The 14,790-nt window shown below is 41.7% G+C and overlaps 1 protein-coding gene and 1 pseudogene across 2 annotated transcripts in view; one reads left to right on the forward strand and one right to left on the reverse strand.

Moving 5' to 3' along the window:
* Positions 1-4,177: 4,177 nt before the first annotated feature.
* The window catches only part of syne3 (spectrin repeat containing, nuclear envelope family member 3), a 58,797-nt gene continuing 48,184 nt past the window's right edge, over positions 4,178-14,790 (reverse strand). The window contains exons 15-18 of one of the 2 annotated variants that reach the window (XM_030724971.1): positions 12,921-13,064; positions 8,370-8,555; positions 7,481-7,531; positions 4,178-4,793 (exon numbers count right to left, since the gene is read on the reverse strand). In XM_030724971.1, the coding sequence (XP_030580831.1) occupies positions 4,611-4,793; positions 7,481-7,531; positions 8,370-8,555; positions 12,921-13,064 (564 nt within the window). In that variant the 3' untranslated portion in view covers positions 4,178-4,610. Of the gene's footprint in view, positions 4,797-7,480; positions 7,532-8,369; positions 8,556-12,920; positions 13,065-14,790 lie in introns of both variants that reach the window. The other variant, XM_030724970.1, reaches the window with a different exon arrangement.
* Positions 14,639-14,757, forward strand: LOC115777186 (uncharacterized; annotated as a pseudogene).

Genomic DNA, 14,790 nt, shown 5'->3' on the forward strand with positions numbered 1-14,790 from the left:
AAAAACAAACAAAAAATAAAACAGGTTAAATACAAGCACTCTTGAATAATATGAAGCACCCTCTTCTATTTTAAATCTACACTGCTCCAAAAAATTAAAGGAACACTTTGAAAACACAACATATGAATGCAGAAAAAAAAAAATGCTGGGTAATGTGTTAGGAATGAAAGGGTGACACATCATTTGATAAAAATGAAAATGATCAATGTACAGATGGCTGAATTCAAAGACTCCCCCAAAAATCAAAGTGCAAAAAATGATGCAGCAGGCTAGTCCAATATGCCGAAATTTCATTTCAGCAAGTCAAAACGGTACTTAATATGGCCCCCATGTCTGACAGTGTTGGGGTATGCTCCTAATGGGATAATGGATGGTGTCCTGGGGGATCTCCTGGACCAGGGCATCACTGAGCTCCTGAACAGTCTGCGGTGCAACCTGGCAGCGTCGGATGGCCAAAAACACGCAGTCCCAGAAGTGTTCTGTTGGATTTTGGTCATGCGAGTGTGGGGGCCAGTCAGTGGTATCAGCTCTCCAGGAACTGCCTGCATGAAACCAGGTATTGTCATGCACCAGGAGGAACCCAGGCTCCGTTGCACCAGCGTTGGGTCTGGCAATGGGCCCAAGGATTTCATCGTAATCCCTAACAGCAGTCAGGGTGCTGTACAGGCTAGGGCCTGCAGAGGTCTGTGTGTGCCTCCATGGAAGCCTAACCCGAACTGAACAATGGTACAGGCAGCATAGCGTTCTCCATAGTTGCTCCAGACGCTTTCACGTCTGTCACAGGTGCTCAGGGTGAACCTGCTCTCTGCTCTCATCTGTGAAAAGCACAGGGCTCCAGTGGTGGACCTGCCGGTTCTGGTATTCTATGATAAATGCCAATCAGGCTACACGGTGCTGGGCAGTGAGCACAGCGCCCACCAGAGGACACTGAGCGCTCAGGACACCCACACTGAGTCTGTTTCAGATTGTTTGTTCAGACATTCACACCAGTGGCTGCTGGAGGTCATTTTGTAGCTCTGCAGCGCTCATCCTGTAGTGACATCCAATATTGACACTGACCCCAGGTAAATACAAAACAAACAAACAAACAAACAAACAAACCCCAGAAAAGATGAGGAAGGAGAGAAATGTGAGTGTCCTCCACCTGTAACACCATTCCACTTTGGGGGGGGTCATCTCACTGTTGCCCCTCTAGTGCACCTGTTATTGATTACATTAACACTGATTAACAGCCCCTCTGCTGCTTAACTGACCACATCAATATCCCAGAAGTTTCACTGACTTGTTGATTAAAAAGTGTTCCTTTCATTTTTTTGAGCAACATATAATGTAACAGTATTGGAAACAAAAATCCTCCATCTCAGTGTTCACCTGCATCTTCATTATGAATACATCCATCTGAGCATGTTTTGCATATATAAGTACCAGTCAAAGTTTGGACACACTCGCCCATGAGTCCAAACTTTTGGCTGGTACTGTATTCTACCCCCTCTCTGCTGTTGTGCTCAGGAGATTCAAGTCATTTGACATGTTGCATAAATCATTAATGGACGCATACAGTCTGATTATAGGATCAGAGCCAAGCATTGCATAGGCTTTTCCAAAGGGATACATACAATGCATATTACAGGACAGAGCAGAGTAACAAGCAGCACTACCACAACAGGTACTCTTGGTTCAGCATACAGTTAAAGACCTGAAAGAAACACGTCTAGTCTGATTATGTAATTCGTATACTGTATGTATGGCACTAAGGTGTCACACAGTGAAGTTTAATGTAAAATTACAGACATATTAATTTTACTGTTCATTTTACTGTTTACTTCTAGAAGTGTAAAATCTGTTAAGTTTTGCCTACAATGCACACTTTACACAATTCAACAGTGCTTGAACTTCATGTAAATGAATTCTGAGAAATAAAAAAATCATCATCAAACATGAACACTGGGCCTGACAGGAACCACCATCCTCCCTTTGGCACATGTTACTGTGTTCTGACAGCATCAGTGCTCTGAGCTGTAGGATTGTGGAGCATGTCTGGGTGTTCCTGAGAAGCACAAGTTCTTTGATGAAGTGCAATGGCCTCTCACCTCTCACTTATTTCAGGTGTTATGCTAAGCAACTGCATAAAATAAATGGAACTAGATAAATATGACATCAGTGTCCCAGGAAAGATGTGAGATAGTTTTCAGGATATTAAATTAAATCTGAAGTCACCTCTGAAGCTGGGTTTGCACTGTGTGAATTTAAGGTGTCCCAGAAGACAACAACCATGTGCAAGAACTGAGGAGATATCTTTGGTCCTTGGCCCACATCAGTGGTCCAACGCTGTGCAGACAGAGTTTCAGTGTTGGCAGTAATTACTGATGACCATCACAACATGTGAGGGCTGACACACTGTAGACCAGAGGTATTCAACTCCAGGCCTCGAGAGCCGGTGTCCTGCAGCTTTTAGATGTGTCCCTGATCCAGCACACCTGAATCAAATGGCTGAATCACCTCCTCAGTATGCAGTCAAGTTCTCCAGAGTCCTGCTAATGACTTCTATATTTGACTCAGGTGTGTTGAAGCAGAGACGCATCTAAAACCTGCAGGACACCGGGCCATGAGGCCTGGAGTTGAAGACCCCTGCTGCAGACCACTAACAGGATCTGCTGATTGAGACTGAACCCAAACAGAACACATGGATGTCAAAGGTACCAATCAAAGTGCGAGTGGCCAACTCTGGGATCAAGTGTCCTATAGCTGTTAGCAGAAACAAAACAGAGTAATTGAAGTTGTTCAGCGTAGCCTACAGTTCAGTGGGTTTTATCGAATAGCACCCATACTGTACAAACTTAATGCCATGTCCAAGTTTATTAGACCCAATACATTTCAAATTAATTGCCAATAAAAGGCTTTGAAGCTTATAAAATAATTATGATTGTCCATCACTATAGAAACATGTTAAAAAAAAAAAAAAGGTCAACATAAAAACTGAAGTGTCAGAGTGATGAAATTTGTGTCACTGCCAAAACCTTTGACCACAACTGTGAAGAGAAACAAATGTGAAGGTGATAAATCTAGAAGATGAAGGAGTAAAAATGGCCATCAGGGTCAGTTTAGTCAAATATTTACCATCATACCTAAACCTGAGCACTTTTATTCCCAAACTAAGCTCAACTGACACCTGACAAGTTACAGCAAATAATAAAGACTATTTCTCTACAAGTAAATTAAATGTGATTTCTTCACTGGTGCCCTGACAGTAAGCCAAGAATTCACATATAAGCAGCCAAAGTGAGAAAGCAGAGGTGGTTTTATGCTCTATTTTAGGGCTTTGTGTGGTGTGAAAAGAGAAACTGCAGAATGTAAAATAGTTTGAGCTTGAGAAAAAAAGGTGATGTCATGCTAGTGATCAGAGGAACAGAGCTGATGTCTTTGGTATTCTGTGCTGTGGGGAAAAAAGCTGACGTTCAAGCCAAAATAACATCTTCACAAAAGACGAGTGGCTCTCATCAGATGTGTGCAGTTCAGATCAGGCCTAGAACCGCTCTAACCCTACGGACACATGGAAGGAATGGGAATGGTAATGCAGTATTTCTGGCAAAAACTACAGTTATAAAAGTGCAGAGATTATTCTGAGATATCCTGGGTTACATGTTGTTTTGGTGGGTAAAGCCTGAGGGCTGGTTTGAGCCCGGCTCATTGAGATCAGTGAGTTTTCCTTTACTTTATGTTAAGGAGCAGGGCATCAGTGAATATCTACACTAACACCAATCAGCTGCACTCATGATGTTAGAGCTCCACAACAAGAACAAACTGTAAACATAATGAAAAACAGAAAGACTGAGCCCGTCTGCAGCATGCAGTGGACAGAAAGCTGGTAGTTCTTTTACTATCCAGCTGCTAATTGAAGCCTTTTCAGGTTCCTGTTCATGCTACCTTTGGCCACCAAGGAAAACAAAGCTGTTAAATGAGAACCGCTTTGACTGCTGCTGTAGCCTTTTGGTAAAAAATGATCTTAAATTTAAAAAGAAATTGAACTTATCTAAACTTATCTGACAACACAAAGTGTAATCCACAGAGGCTTTGTCTGGTTCTGTCTGCGCATGCATATATATATATATATATATATATATATATATATATATATATATATATATATATATATATATATAAAAATAAAAATGCTAAGATTAACAATGACTGCTGTGGAATTTCCTATAATCCTTGGCTGTCTTACACATGGTTAATAGATGACAGTTTCATATAGCAATGAATTTTAGAAGAGCTGACATTTGACCATGCAGAGCACAATGTGGGACGTGTTTGTGGGACGTGTTTGTGGGACGTGTTTGTGGGACGTGTTTGCAAATGTTGCTTTAGGCTGTGGTTTCCTTACAGACTAAATTTGCTGCAGATATGGACTGTAGACTTTAGATTGACCTGAAGGTTGTGTAGTCTAGTTTGTGGTCTGTTACACATGAACTTCACTTGCAGAGGAATGTGGTATCTTAGGTAATCAAGTCAACATTTCCTACATAATGCGTGGACCATCATGGAAACACAAGTTGGTGTATGCAGAGAGTTCAGATGTTACAGTATTTTGTGTGGTCAGAGGAAGTTTTCTATGTTGGTGGAGGTCCTTCATAGCGGAGCATGATGTTGAAGGATCGGGCAAAGTTGTTGGAGAGAGAGCAGCTGTTGCCTTCATCCATGAGGGGCAGCAGGAAGGCCAGGAGCAGCAGAGCGAGGAAGAGGAGCCACAGAGGAAGTGCCAGCCGACACACCCGCTGCAGCAATCCAGGTTTCTGCTGACGAAGGAGTAACACCAGGTTAGTGGAACACACAACAACAACAAAAAAACTGAGATGATTAAAAAGCTAGTTTCTTTCAACAACACAGGTGCTCACCTCAGTAAGCCTCAAGTATATGAATACAGTAAAAAATTGGAACATATGCATACATTTCAAGAGCTGAAGCGAGCAGGGCATATTCAACTTTAAAGTTGCATGAAGATGGGCAACCAGCAACCTCCAGAGCTGAAACATGAAGCCATGTTGAGAGCCAAAAACTGCTTCTCAGAAGCTGCTTCTAAAAACGCCCAACTGAAGAGCACTTAACCCTCACAGCCTCACACAGAAACGTTCTGAACTCTGCGAATATTTCCCTCTTCATCACTCACTCATTCAGAACAAATGAAGGGGCACAGCCACTTTATTCTGACACGAGCAGCTGTAGCTGTTTGCTAATTGCTAGGTCCCATGTTTATATTGTTGGTGCCTTCTTGAGCATGTGTAATGGAGTTATCTGTAATAACACAGCCCACCAGACTGGGGATGTGTGCGACTAGTTGACTAAACGACTAATTGTTGCTGTCGTCAGCAGTCGGTACCAGACGTACTAGTCAGTTAGCCTAAAGGCCGTTCCACACCGGACACGTTAGGAAAAAATGACAGGAAATTCGGAATCTTTTGGAAATGAACTTGTGTACCCTACATACACACCAGAGGTGTTATGTTTTTGCAAATAAATCGTCCTCATAAAACGCACTGTGAAAAACATGCCGTCAACATCAAGCGATGATGTAATGAGGTCGGAGGCGCTGGGTTCATCCAACATGAGAAAGCAGCAGCAGGGACCGTTTCATGTTTGATCCAAGCGTTTGAGCTCCAGGTCGATGCTGCATTAACAACAGGCGAGTCCCAAAAATATTTTTAACGCACAAAACATTTGCACATATTTTACACATCCAGTCTGTAAAGGCCTCACAAGACAGTAGGTGAGGTCATAGTGGCTACACCTGTGTTTTATTGATCTCCGCAGTGTTTGTGTTGGTATCTGAGGATTCGGTGATCATTCATCAGCTCTGAAGAAGAGAAAACTGTTCAAATAGGAAATCTACATAATCACAAGATGAAAGCAGAACTCTGCTCACCCACACAAACATCACAGAGCACAGACTGACTCAGACTTGTTATTCTGTGAATCATGTTTACCGCCCACACTCATCTTTCACCTTCTGATCACCCAGCCTCACTGTGACAGTTTCAAACAAAACAGTTGCTTGCAGGGGTAAAATTCACTGAGCTCCACACTGTGGAATACCAGGAAACAGGTGGAAACATATTTAAGATGCTTCTGTATGAACTGTATCATCTGTAGAACAAATATAATCTCCAAAAATACGCGACTGTTGTACTCACATTTCAGATGTCTGTGTACTCTGCAAATATTGCTCAGTAAAAAAATTTCTCAGTACAATGATTACATGGATCATAGTCAGCAGTTACCGTTATTTCAACTTTCTGAGAAAAATAAAACAGCAGCTGCTTCAGGACTAGCACTGCAACTAATCACGCTGCAGCTTTCAGGACTTTCTGAAAGCTTTTTCCATCATGTGGGTAGCATTGTTAAAGAGGATATCTTCTTTGAAATGTTTCACTTTATTAGGGTTTGCAAGCATTCATTCATGCACAGCTCTCTTATGGTCAAGCTACAGGATTTCAATAGGGCTCAGATCTGGACTCTGACTAGGCCATTGCAGCACCTTGATTCTTGATTCTTGTTTGTTGCTCCTGATTTGTTCATTGGAGTGTGAATGTGTGTCACAGTGTTAAACACAAAGCACTTAGATGTAGAAAAAAGTGTGTGTATGAATTTGTGAATGAGATATGTTGGATAAAGTGCTATACAAGAACCAGTCTATTTACCTTAGTTCACCTTACAGGTATTAACTACATGAAAGTTTACCTTTTTTAATGAATTTATGAAAAAAGCCCAAACTTGATGATGATCAATGTTTTGAGATAAAGTAATGTACCATCATAATGGGCTGCTTCTGCAGTGATGCGGACGCTGCACCGGTCCGTCGTGGTGAAGAGGGAGCTTAGTGTAAAAGCGAAGCTCTCGATTTACTGGTCGATCTACGTTCCTACCCTCACCTATGGTCACGAGCTTTGGGTAGTGACCGAAAGAATAAGATCGCGAATACAAGCGGCAGAAATGAGTTTCCTTCGAAGGGTGGCTGGCCTCTCCCTTAGAGATAAGGTGAGGAGTGCGGCCATCCGGGAGGGGCTCAGAGTAGAGCCGCTGCTCCTCCACATCGAAAGGAGCCAGTTGAGGTGGCTCGGGCATCTGATTAGGATGCCTCCTGGCCGCCTCCTGGGTGAGGTGTTCCGGGCATGTCCCACCGGGAAGAGGCCCCGTGGTAGACCCAGGACACGCTGGAGAGATTATGTATCTCGGCTGGCCTGGGAACGCCTTGGGGTCCCTCCGGATGAGCTGGAGGAGGTGGCTGGGGAGAGGGAAGCTTGGGCTTCTCTGCTTAGGCTTCTGCCCCCGCGACCCGGCCCCGGATAAGCGGAAGAAAATGGATGGATGGATGGATGGTAATGTATCACATACTGCAGTATCAAATGAACTGGTTGTATCCCCCAGCTTAGAGGTGCAGCATGTTTGCTGCTGTCATCTGAACATATCTGAACTCTACTCTTACCTTTTGAACAGGTGCTGCAGTGGCTGCATCCTCCTGTGTGGCTGTGACTCTCTGAGGACAGGAAGACATGCCAATAATATTCCAGTGATGAATTACAGGCAGGAACAGCAGGATTAAAGGACACAGTTATGTGAAACATAAACTAAACTCACACCACAGTATGAAAGCTGCACATAAACCTTGGACTGTGGACTCCTCTTTAAATTGTATCATATGTTTATACATATATTTGTATATAAATAGGCTTGTCTCAATATGTAGAGAACACTGTCAAAATAGATAATTTTATCATCTTTTTCACAGCACTGTAGCAACAGTGTATTCTGAGGTAAACGACAAAATAAAAGTCTCAATTATAATATACTGCCACCTTATGGTGAAAAAAGGGCATGGAAACAGTCCCATATGTTCTTTTATATAAACTAGTGCAAATCGATTGGAAGTCTATTCGAGGCTCCTGTGAAATATTTTTGGAACCTTCAGGAAAAAGAGAACAGAGAAAGCTCTTATGTTTCCATGACCACTAATCATAGTAAAAACAGCGAGTGCAGGACTCCAGCACGGAGCAGCAATCATAAATTGCATAGATAATGAAGCACAAATACATTTGGGCTCCAGATAGCTGGTGTATAAATTTAGAAACCAATCAATGCTTTCCTATACCAGTGAGTCTTTTCTCTCATTTTAGCTCATCAACCCTAAACACAGTTTAGCCAGAGCGAAGAGGGTTAGGCTTGATGCTCTTTTACATTTGTGTTTGACTTTAGCACAGGTTAAAAGGATGAGACTTTTTCATTCATATAGCAGACAGCATTACGACGAGTTTGCTGTGTGTTTGAATTCTGCTAGTTTTGTCTCTGTAATGTTTGGAGGTCAGCTTTTCTCCCACCTTGGCCCTGGCCCTGGTCCTGGCCCCGACACCTGTGACATCCTTCAGCTTAGACTTGTAGAGCATCCAGCGGTAGCGGAGTTCCTCCAGACCAACATCTTCCCTTGGTCCAGTACCACTGTCCTGACTATCCTGGAGCAACAGCTGAAACTGCTCCTGACCCCAGGACACTCCAGCTCTCAGAGCCTGCAACAGGACAGAGCACTCAGTCACAGGCCAACTAGACTGTAGTGAATGTAAGTACTGACTGATTGGCACTGTTCCATAGAAAACATGAACATGCTATTTCTGCTCTTTGTTTAGCCAGTTCTGAGAGAAGCAATATTTGGAATAGCAATTCAAATTTTAACCACAGGAGGGCAGCGTAAGAGAGCCTTTTGCTTGCTCTGAAGCTTTGCATTAAAAAAAAAAAAAAGACTGCCATAACTAAGAAAAATAATACATTTGGCCTCTGAACCACTCCTGTGTAAGGCTGTCCACAATCTAGTACCACAACCACTTAAACATATAATAACACTCAGTGCTGGCTCAAGGTTAACAAGAGCTTCTGCTACAGCTTCATTGTTATGTTAGATGCAGGCCTTCAGGCCAAACTGTTTTTCACTTAAGGCAGCAGAGATGTGGAATTCTTTACCACAAAGTATCCGAGTGCAGTTTGAAAACATGCTGGAAAGACTCCTGTACTGATAATGAAAATAGCAGGACTGGTATTCATGGTTGGAAGGTTCTTGCACTGATAGCGCCCTCTAGTTGAAAACTAATATCGTTTCTCCCATATTTTCTTCTTTGGTTCTTGTTGTTTATCATTTTAAAGTGTTTGATTTTGGCTGTAATTTTGTTTGTCAGGTGTAGATTTACCATGACTGCTATCTTTTATTGTTTCCTGACCATCAGGGCTCTATGCTCAGGGATACTGTGCCTGTTAAATAAACTAAAACCACATAAATTCATGACATTTGGAATACTGACAGGTCATACCAGGACAACAGCTCTCCTAAGGTATAAAGACAAAAGAAAATTTTATCTATTCATCTCTATTTAGTTTCTTTCATGCTTTAGCAAAGAGATGAACAACAAAGTTCTTGGGTGTACATGTTTGCTGACAGCCAGAAGACAAAGTATTAATAAAGACAAAGAGACCACTGTTTACAAATGTTGATGCCTGAACAATCACTAATCCCAGAGACATTCATTTCAATCACAGGACTGTGAAGGGAACCTGTCTGCAGTGGCTTTCAGCTTAGACTTAAGCTTCCCTAATGGATTCATCTTCACAAATATTAATGAGGGCCAGGAAATACTGATTTCCGTTGTCCTTTTCTTTTGGATGCAGTTGTTGCTCTTGACACCCATCATGAAAAAAATTCCACCTTTCAGTTGGCATCACTTCCACTGCAGAGCCCTAATCTAGTCTGAAGCTGACAGACACGATGCACGACTGAGCGAGAACGGTCAGAAATCAGCAGCATTAATAAAGCAGTCTCTGACAGGGCTCTAATGACAGGCTCAAAGCACACAAATCTTCAAATGATGAATAACAAGCGCGAACACTCAGTCACTCATAGTAAATGGACTAGTACTTGTACAGTAATACACTCTGGAAGCACAGAAGAAGTACTGCATGTGCAGCTCTTTGAGAGTTCTACCAGTGTAACATGGCTTTTACTTTTTCTACACAACCTAATCTACTGATGCAATTATGCAAGGTTCCTTATCACAGCCTGACATGCTGGTATGTCTATGCAGGCATACAATAAATGATAAAACAGATGTGAAAGCCTCTACTTTTAATTTTTGAATATTGGCTGGAAAATATTGGCTGAGCTGCATATGGGTACAGTTTTGTTGGACAAAAAGAGAGCTGGTCAAGAAAGACATAAGTGGGATATAAGGCTTTTAACAACCACCTTTATAATAGCTAATTAGCTCATATACCGGCAATAAATCACAGGCCTCAACACCCTCGGATTTAATAATACAATTCTAACTCATTTTCATTGTCAATCTAACGTAGCACCTCCTTTAATTTACCATAATCATAATCACTGTCTTTTATGTCCTTCATACAGCTCTCTCCTTAGCTTTCTGTGTGGTACACACCAGGATACTGAACAGCACACTCGCTACTTTCTACCTTTTAAATAGGCAGACTGATGATTACAAGTTAGAAGACACCTGTGATGCTAATTACAGGACACACCTGAGTTTAACATGTCCCCGATGGTCAATTTATTTTCAGTCTTTCCTAAGGGTCCCATCATTTTTGCCCAGGCCAGTTTCTTCAGTTTGTTTTTTTACTTCTATTGAACCCTCATTCAAAAGCAGGCCCTTATCTTAAAGACCTCAGCAGCCAATGTCTAAAGAAAAACTCTGAAAGAACCTCAGAAAGCCTTGCTCAAAACTATCTTAACAAGTTACTAAAATGTCTGGCTGCTTGGAAGCAAAATAGAAATAATGAGGGGTGGTACTTTTGCATGGAAGCATGAGGTCACAGCCCCCGTATGCGTCCGTCCCTCGGGTGTCACGAGCCCTGCGGCCTAGTATCTACTATTCTGTTATTGTTAAAATAAAGGCGCTGCCATTTTGTGTCATTGCGGTTGTACTGATTGAATCTATGTCAAAATCTTTTTATCACAGTCTGATATTTGGGCCTTTTGCCTTCATTCACACTGGGCAGAGGATGGACTCAAGATTTTGCTGGTTTTGCCTCAAAAGAAAATATTATTAAAAAGTAGGTAAATTACTATATTTACATTTCTGAAAAAAGGCACCTCACCATTGGCTGTGAAATCAAAATACTAAAATTTACCATCAGATCCAGATTAAAAAAGGCTGTTGTAAAAGAAAAGTGTTCAGGTGGGTTTAGAAGGTTTTGCATCTGAACGCTTCATGTTTCTGTATTCATTAAAAAAAAAAAACTACAACAAAACTCTTCTGAAAAGTAGACTGTGCAGAGATAAACTAGCTTTTATTGTTTCCTGTGCTCATTATATCTATAACAACCATAGCAACCATCAACATAACAGAGAAGAACATGTAATGGCAGGTCATCATTAAAAATAGTATAAATTTGAAAGGAAATTTGAAATGATCAAACAATAATATATTACTGAGGATACAATATAAATTTTATTTTACTTTATGAGAGCCTCTTGGACACATGTAGTTGATGACCCCTGTCCTAAATGGTGCTGGGGCGTTACCACTCATGGTAGTTACATCATAAGCGGGGGATCTGATTTTGGCAAAGTGTCAGTCACAGATCAGCCACAGACCTGCCAAGGTCCAGTTGAGGATTGGCCAGCCATTTTAAGTGCCTTTATCTGTACATGCTTCCCTTAGGCAGCATTATTAGAAAGCATTGCAGACATTTTCATTATTATGAAGATGATACCCAGCGTTATCTATCCATGAAGCCAGATGACACACATGATTAATTAAAGTGCAGGAATGTCTTAAAGACACAAAAGGCCTGGATGTCCTCTAATTATTGGATTTGGCCCCACAAATCTTAGAAACATGGTGTCTAACCAAACACAGTCTGGCTGGCAGTACTTTGGCCTCCAGTGTGAGGAGTCATTTTTGACCACGATATGTCCGTCAATGCACACATTAAGCAAATATGTAGGACTGCTTTTTTGCATTTGCACAATATCTCTAAAATTAGAAACATCCTGTCACAGCATGGATAATAATAAATTATTATCAGGCTGTCCTAAAAGCTCCCTGAAAAGCCTTCAGCTGATCCAAAATGCTGCAGCTAGAGTACTGACAGGGACTAGAAAGAGAGAGCAGATTTCTCCCATATTGGCTTCTCTTCATTGGCTCCCTGTTAAACCTAGAATAGAATTTAAAATTCTTCTCCTCACATACAAGGTCTTGAATAATCAGGCCCCATCTTATCTCAAAGACCTCATAGTACCATATCACCCCAACAGAGCACTTCGCTCTCAGACTGCTGGCTTACTTGTGGTTCCTAGGATACTTAAGAGTAGAATGGGAGGCAGAGCCTTCAGCTTTCAGGCCCCTCTTCTGTGGAACCAGCTTCCAGCTTGGATTCAGGAGACAGACACCCTCTCTATTTTTAAGATTAGGCTTAAAACTTTCCTTTTTGATTCCACAGTGTCTTTTGTCCTGTCTCTCTCCCCTCAGCAGATGACCCCCCCTCCCTGAGCCTGGTTCTGCTGGAGGTTTCTTCCAGTTAAAAGGGAGTTTTTCCTTCCCACTGTCACCAAGTGCTTGGTCCCAGAGGGGCAATTTCATTATTTTTTTCTCTGTATTACTGTATAGTTTTTAACCTTACAATACAAAGTGCCTTGAGGTGACTGTTGTGATTTGGTGCTATATAAATAAAACTGAATTGAACTGGACACACACATGTCTTAACTGTCTTAACTTTTGATTGGATAGGTAAGACGTCATTAGCCCACCACTGCCCATAGCTAAAAACATACAGTAGACTTAACATCACCAACATTTGGTGAAAACCACCAGTATTGGCATCTTCCTCTGTAACAAAGACAGACTGTTTAAATATTAAAAAGAGCTCACCTCGAGGGTGTCGTGCTTGAGCTTGACTTCACTGGCATCGTTTGCTGCTTCTTTGGAGCTGAGAATGTCTGAGAGGAGTTCATTCTGTTTGAACAACCAAGCCTCAAACTCTTTCCTCCTGGATTCGCTGTGTCCTTGGCTCCCCTGGGAAAACCCCAAACAAGTAATCAAAAACTTACATGCACACTCTTATTCAATTCACACTAAAATAACTTTCTTAAAAAGAAAACCCATCTCCACCCAGATGACTCATTTACTAAAGTTTCAAAAATAATCTGGAGACCGGATGACTGTCTCATGGACAGTGACTCAGTTTTTGGCCATCAAAATAAACACAAAATGAATTTACAGGTTTCAGACCAAAACTTGTCAAAAGTTCTCAGTTTCTGTGCTCCTAAAATGCCAGAGTAGTATGGTAGGTATGAACATAATGAAAGTTACCTATAGCATATAAGTGAATGCAGTCTAAAGCTATCAAGAAAAAGGAGTCATGTCCTTTGTTGACTGAGTGGACTACAATCAAATCTAGGCATAAAGTGGAAGTGTAAACAAATGTTAGGCAAATGTGTTAGAGTTTTCAGTCATTAGATCCCATTTCAAATTTTTTCGTGTTGCAATGACAGTTTTACTTGATTTGCTTGCACTGAGTGGGCAGTTTGCAGCAATCATTCATCACCTGATTCTCCACTGGTTATTTTTCCTGCTCATGGGATTTCGAGAAAAATCTGTTCGGTCAGACGAGTCCTTAAAGGGTGTGAAGTTGATTACAGCCCCTCAAAGCTCACCACTAAAACCGGACTGACGGCAGAATAAACATTAATACTAATATCTAGACAGCTGCACCAATCACTGGAAATGCCAGCTCTCAGTTACCTTTGTTTTTAGCTGGTTATGTAGCTACAGAAGTGTTTTTTGTACTAAATGATAATGCATCAAGTCAGCTTTATCAACTTTATCAGTGGAGCAAGGCAAAACATAAAAAGTAAATAAAATCTTGAAATACAATAAACTGGGTGCCAATACTATTCCCTACTGTTTTTTTAGGGCCAGAGCACAAAATGTGTGAAGGCCCGATTGTAATTGCTCATCTGCCATTTTGAATTCAATGGGCGATTTTGGTTTTTCCAGCCCTCACACTTTTTGAAACTCCTCCTACGATTTTAAGGGGATCAACTTCATATTTGGTCAGTGTAAACTGAAGACATGGGCGAATCTAAACTGTGAAACTGGTGAGTTTTCTTTTAAGGGCACCATGGTGAATTTCAATCATACACCAGGAAATTCTGATTGGCTCTCACATATATAATCCCATCTGGACCAAGCTTCTTCAGTACAATAAGGGTCTACCCCCGAACACATACACAAGACAATATCTGAGTTTTTGCCAAAGGGCATGACCCTGGCGGCATGGCAGAGTTCGATGTTTCACCAAGAAGAACAAATTGGCTGTAACTCAAAGCCACATTGCCCAATCTGCACCAAACTTCAGTGGCTTGATGAGGCTCCTGCCCTGAACACATTTATATGCATATAGTCCATAATAGTTAGCACACCACCTAGTGTGTCGGGCCCTTGGACAGCACTGCATGGAAATCACTACATGGTGTTATGGCCCTATCAGGGCCTGCTGGGATTATTGACCTAAGGGGTGTGTGTCTTGGTCTTTCTCAAGCCTTATGAGTCACTCTTTTTTGTACAGCTGACTCTACTCTGCAATGGCTTGCGGCCATACCACCCTGAACTCGTCCGATCTCCTCTGATCTCGGAAGCTAAATAGGGTCAGGCCTGGTTAGAACTTGGATGGGAGACCACCTGAGCATATCAGGTGCTGTAAGCTTGCTCATAGGTTGTTGTTTTGATTGTTGGGTTT

This window comes from Archocentrus centrarchus, unplaced genomic scaffold (genome assembly GCF_007364275.1).
Source record: "Archocentrus centrarchus isolate MPI-CPG fArcCen1 unplaced genomic scaffold, fArcCen1 scaffold_44_ctg1, whole genome shotgun sequence".
Taxonomy (NCBI): domain Eukaryota; kingdom Metazoa; phylum Chordata; class Actinopteri; order Cichliformes; family Cichlidae; genus Archocentrus; species Archocentrus centrarchus.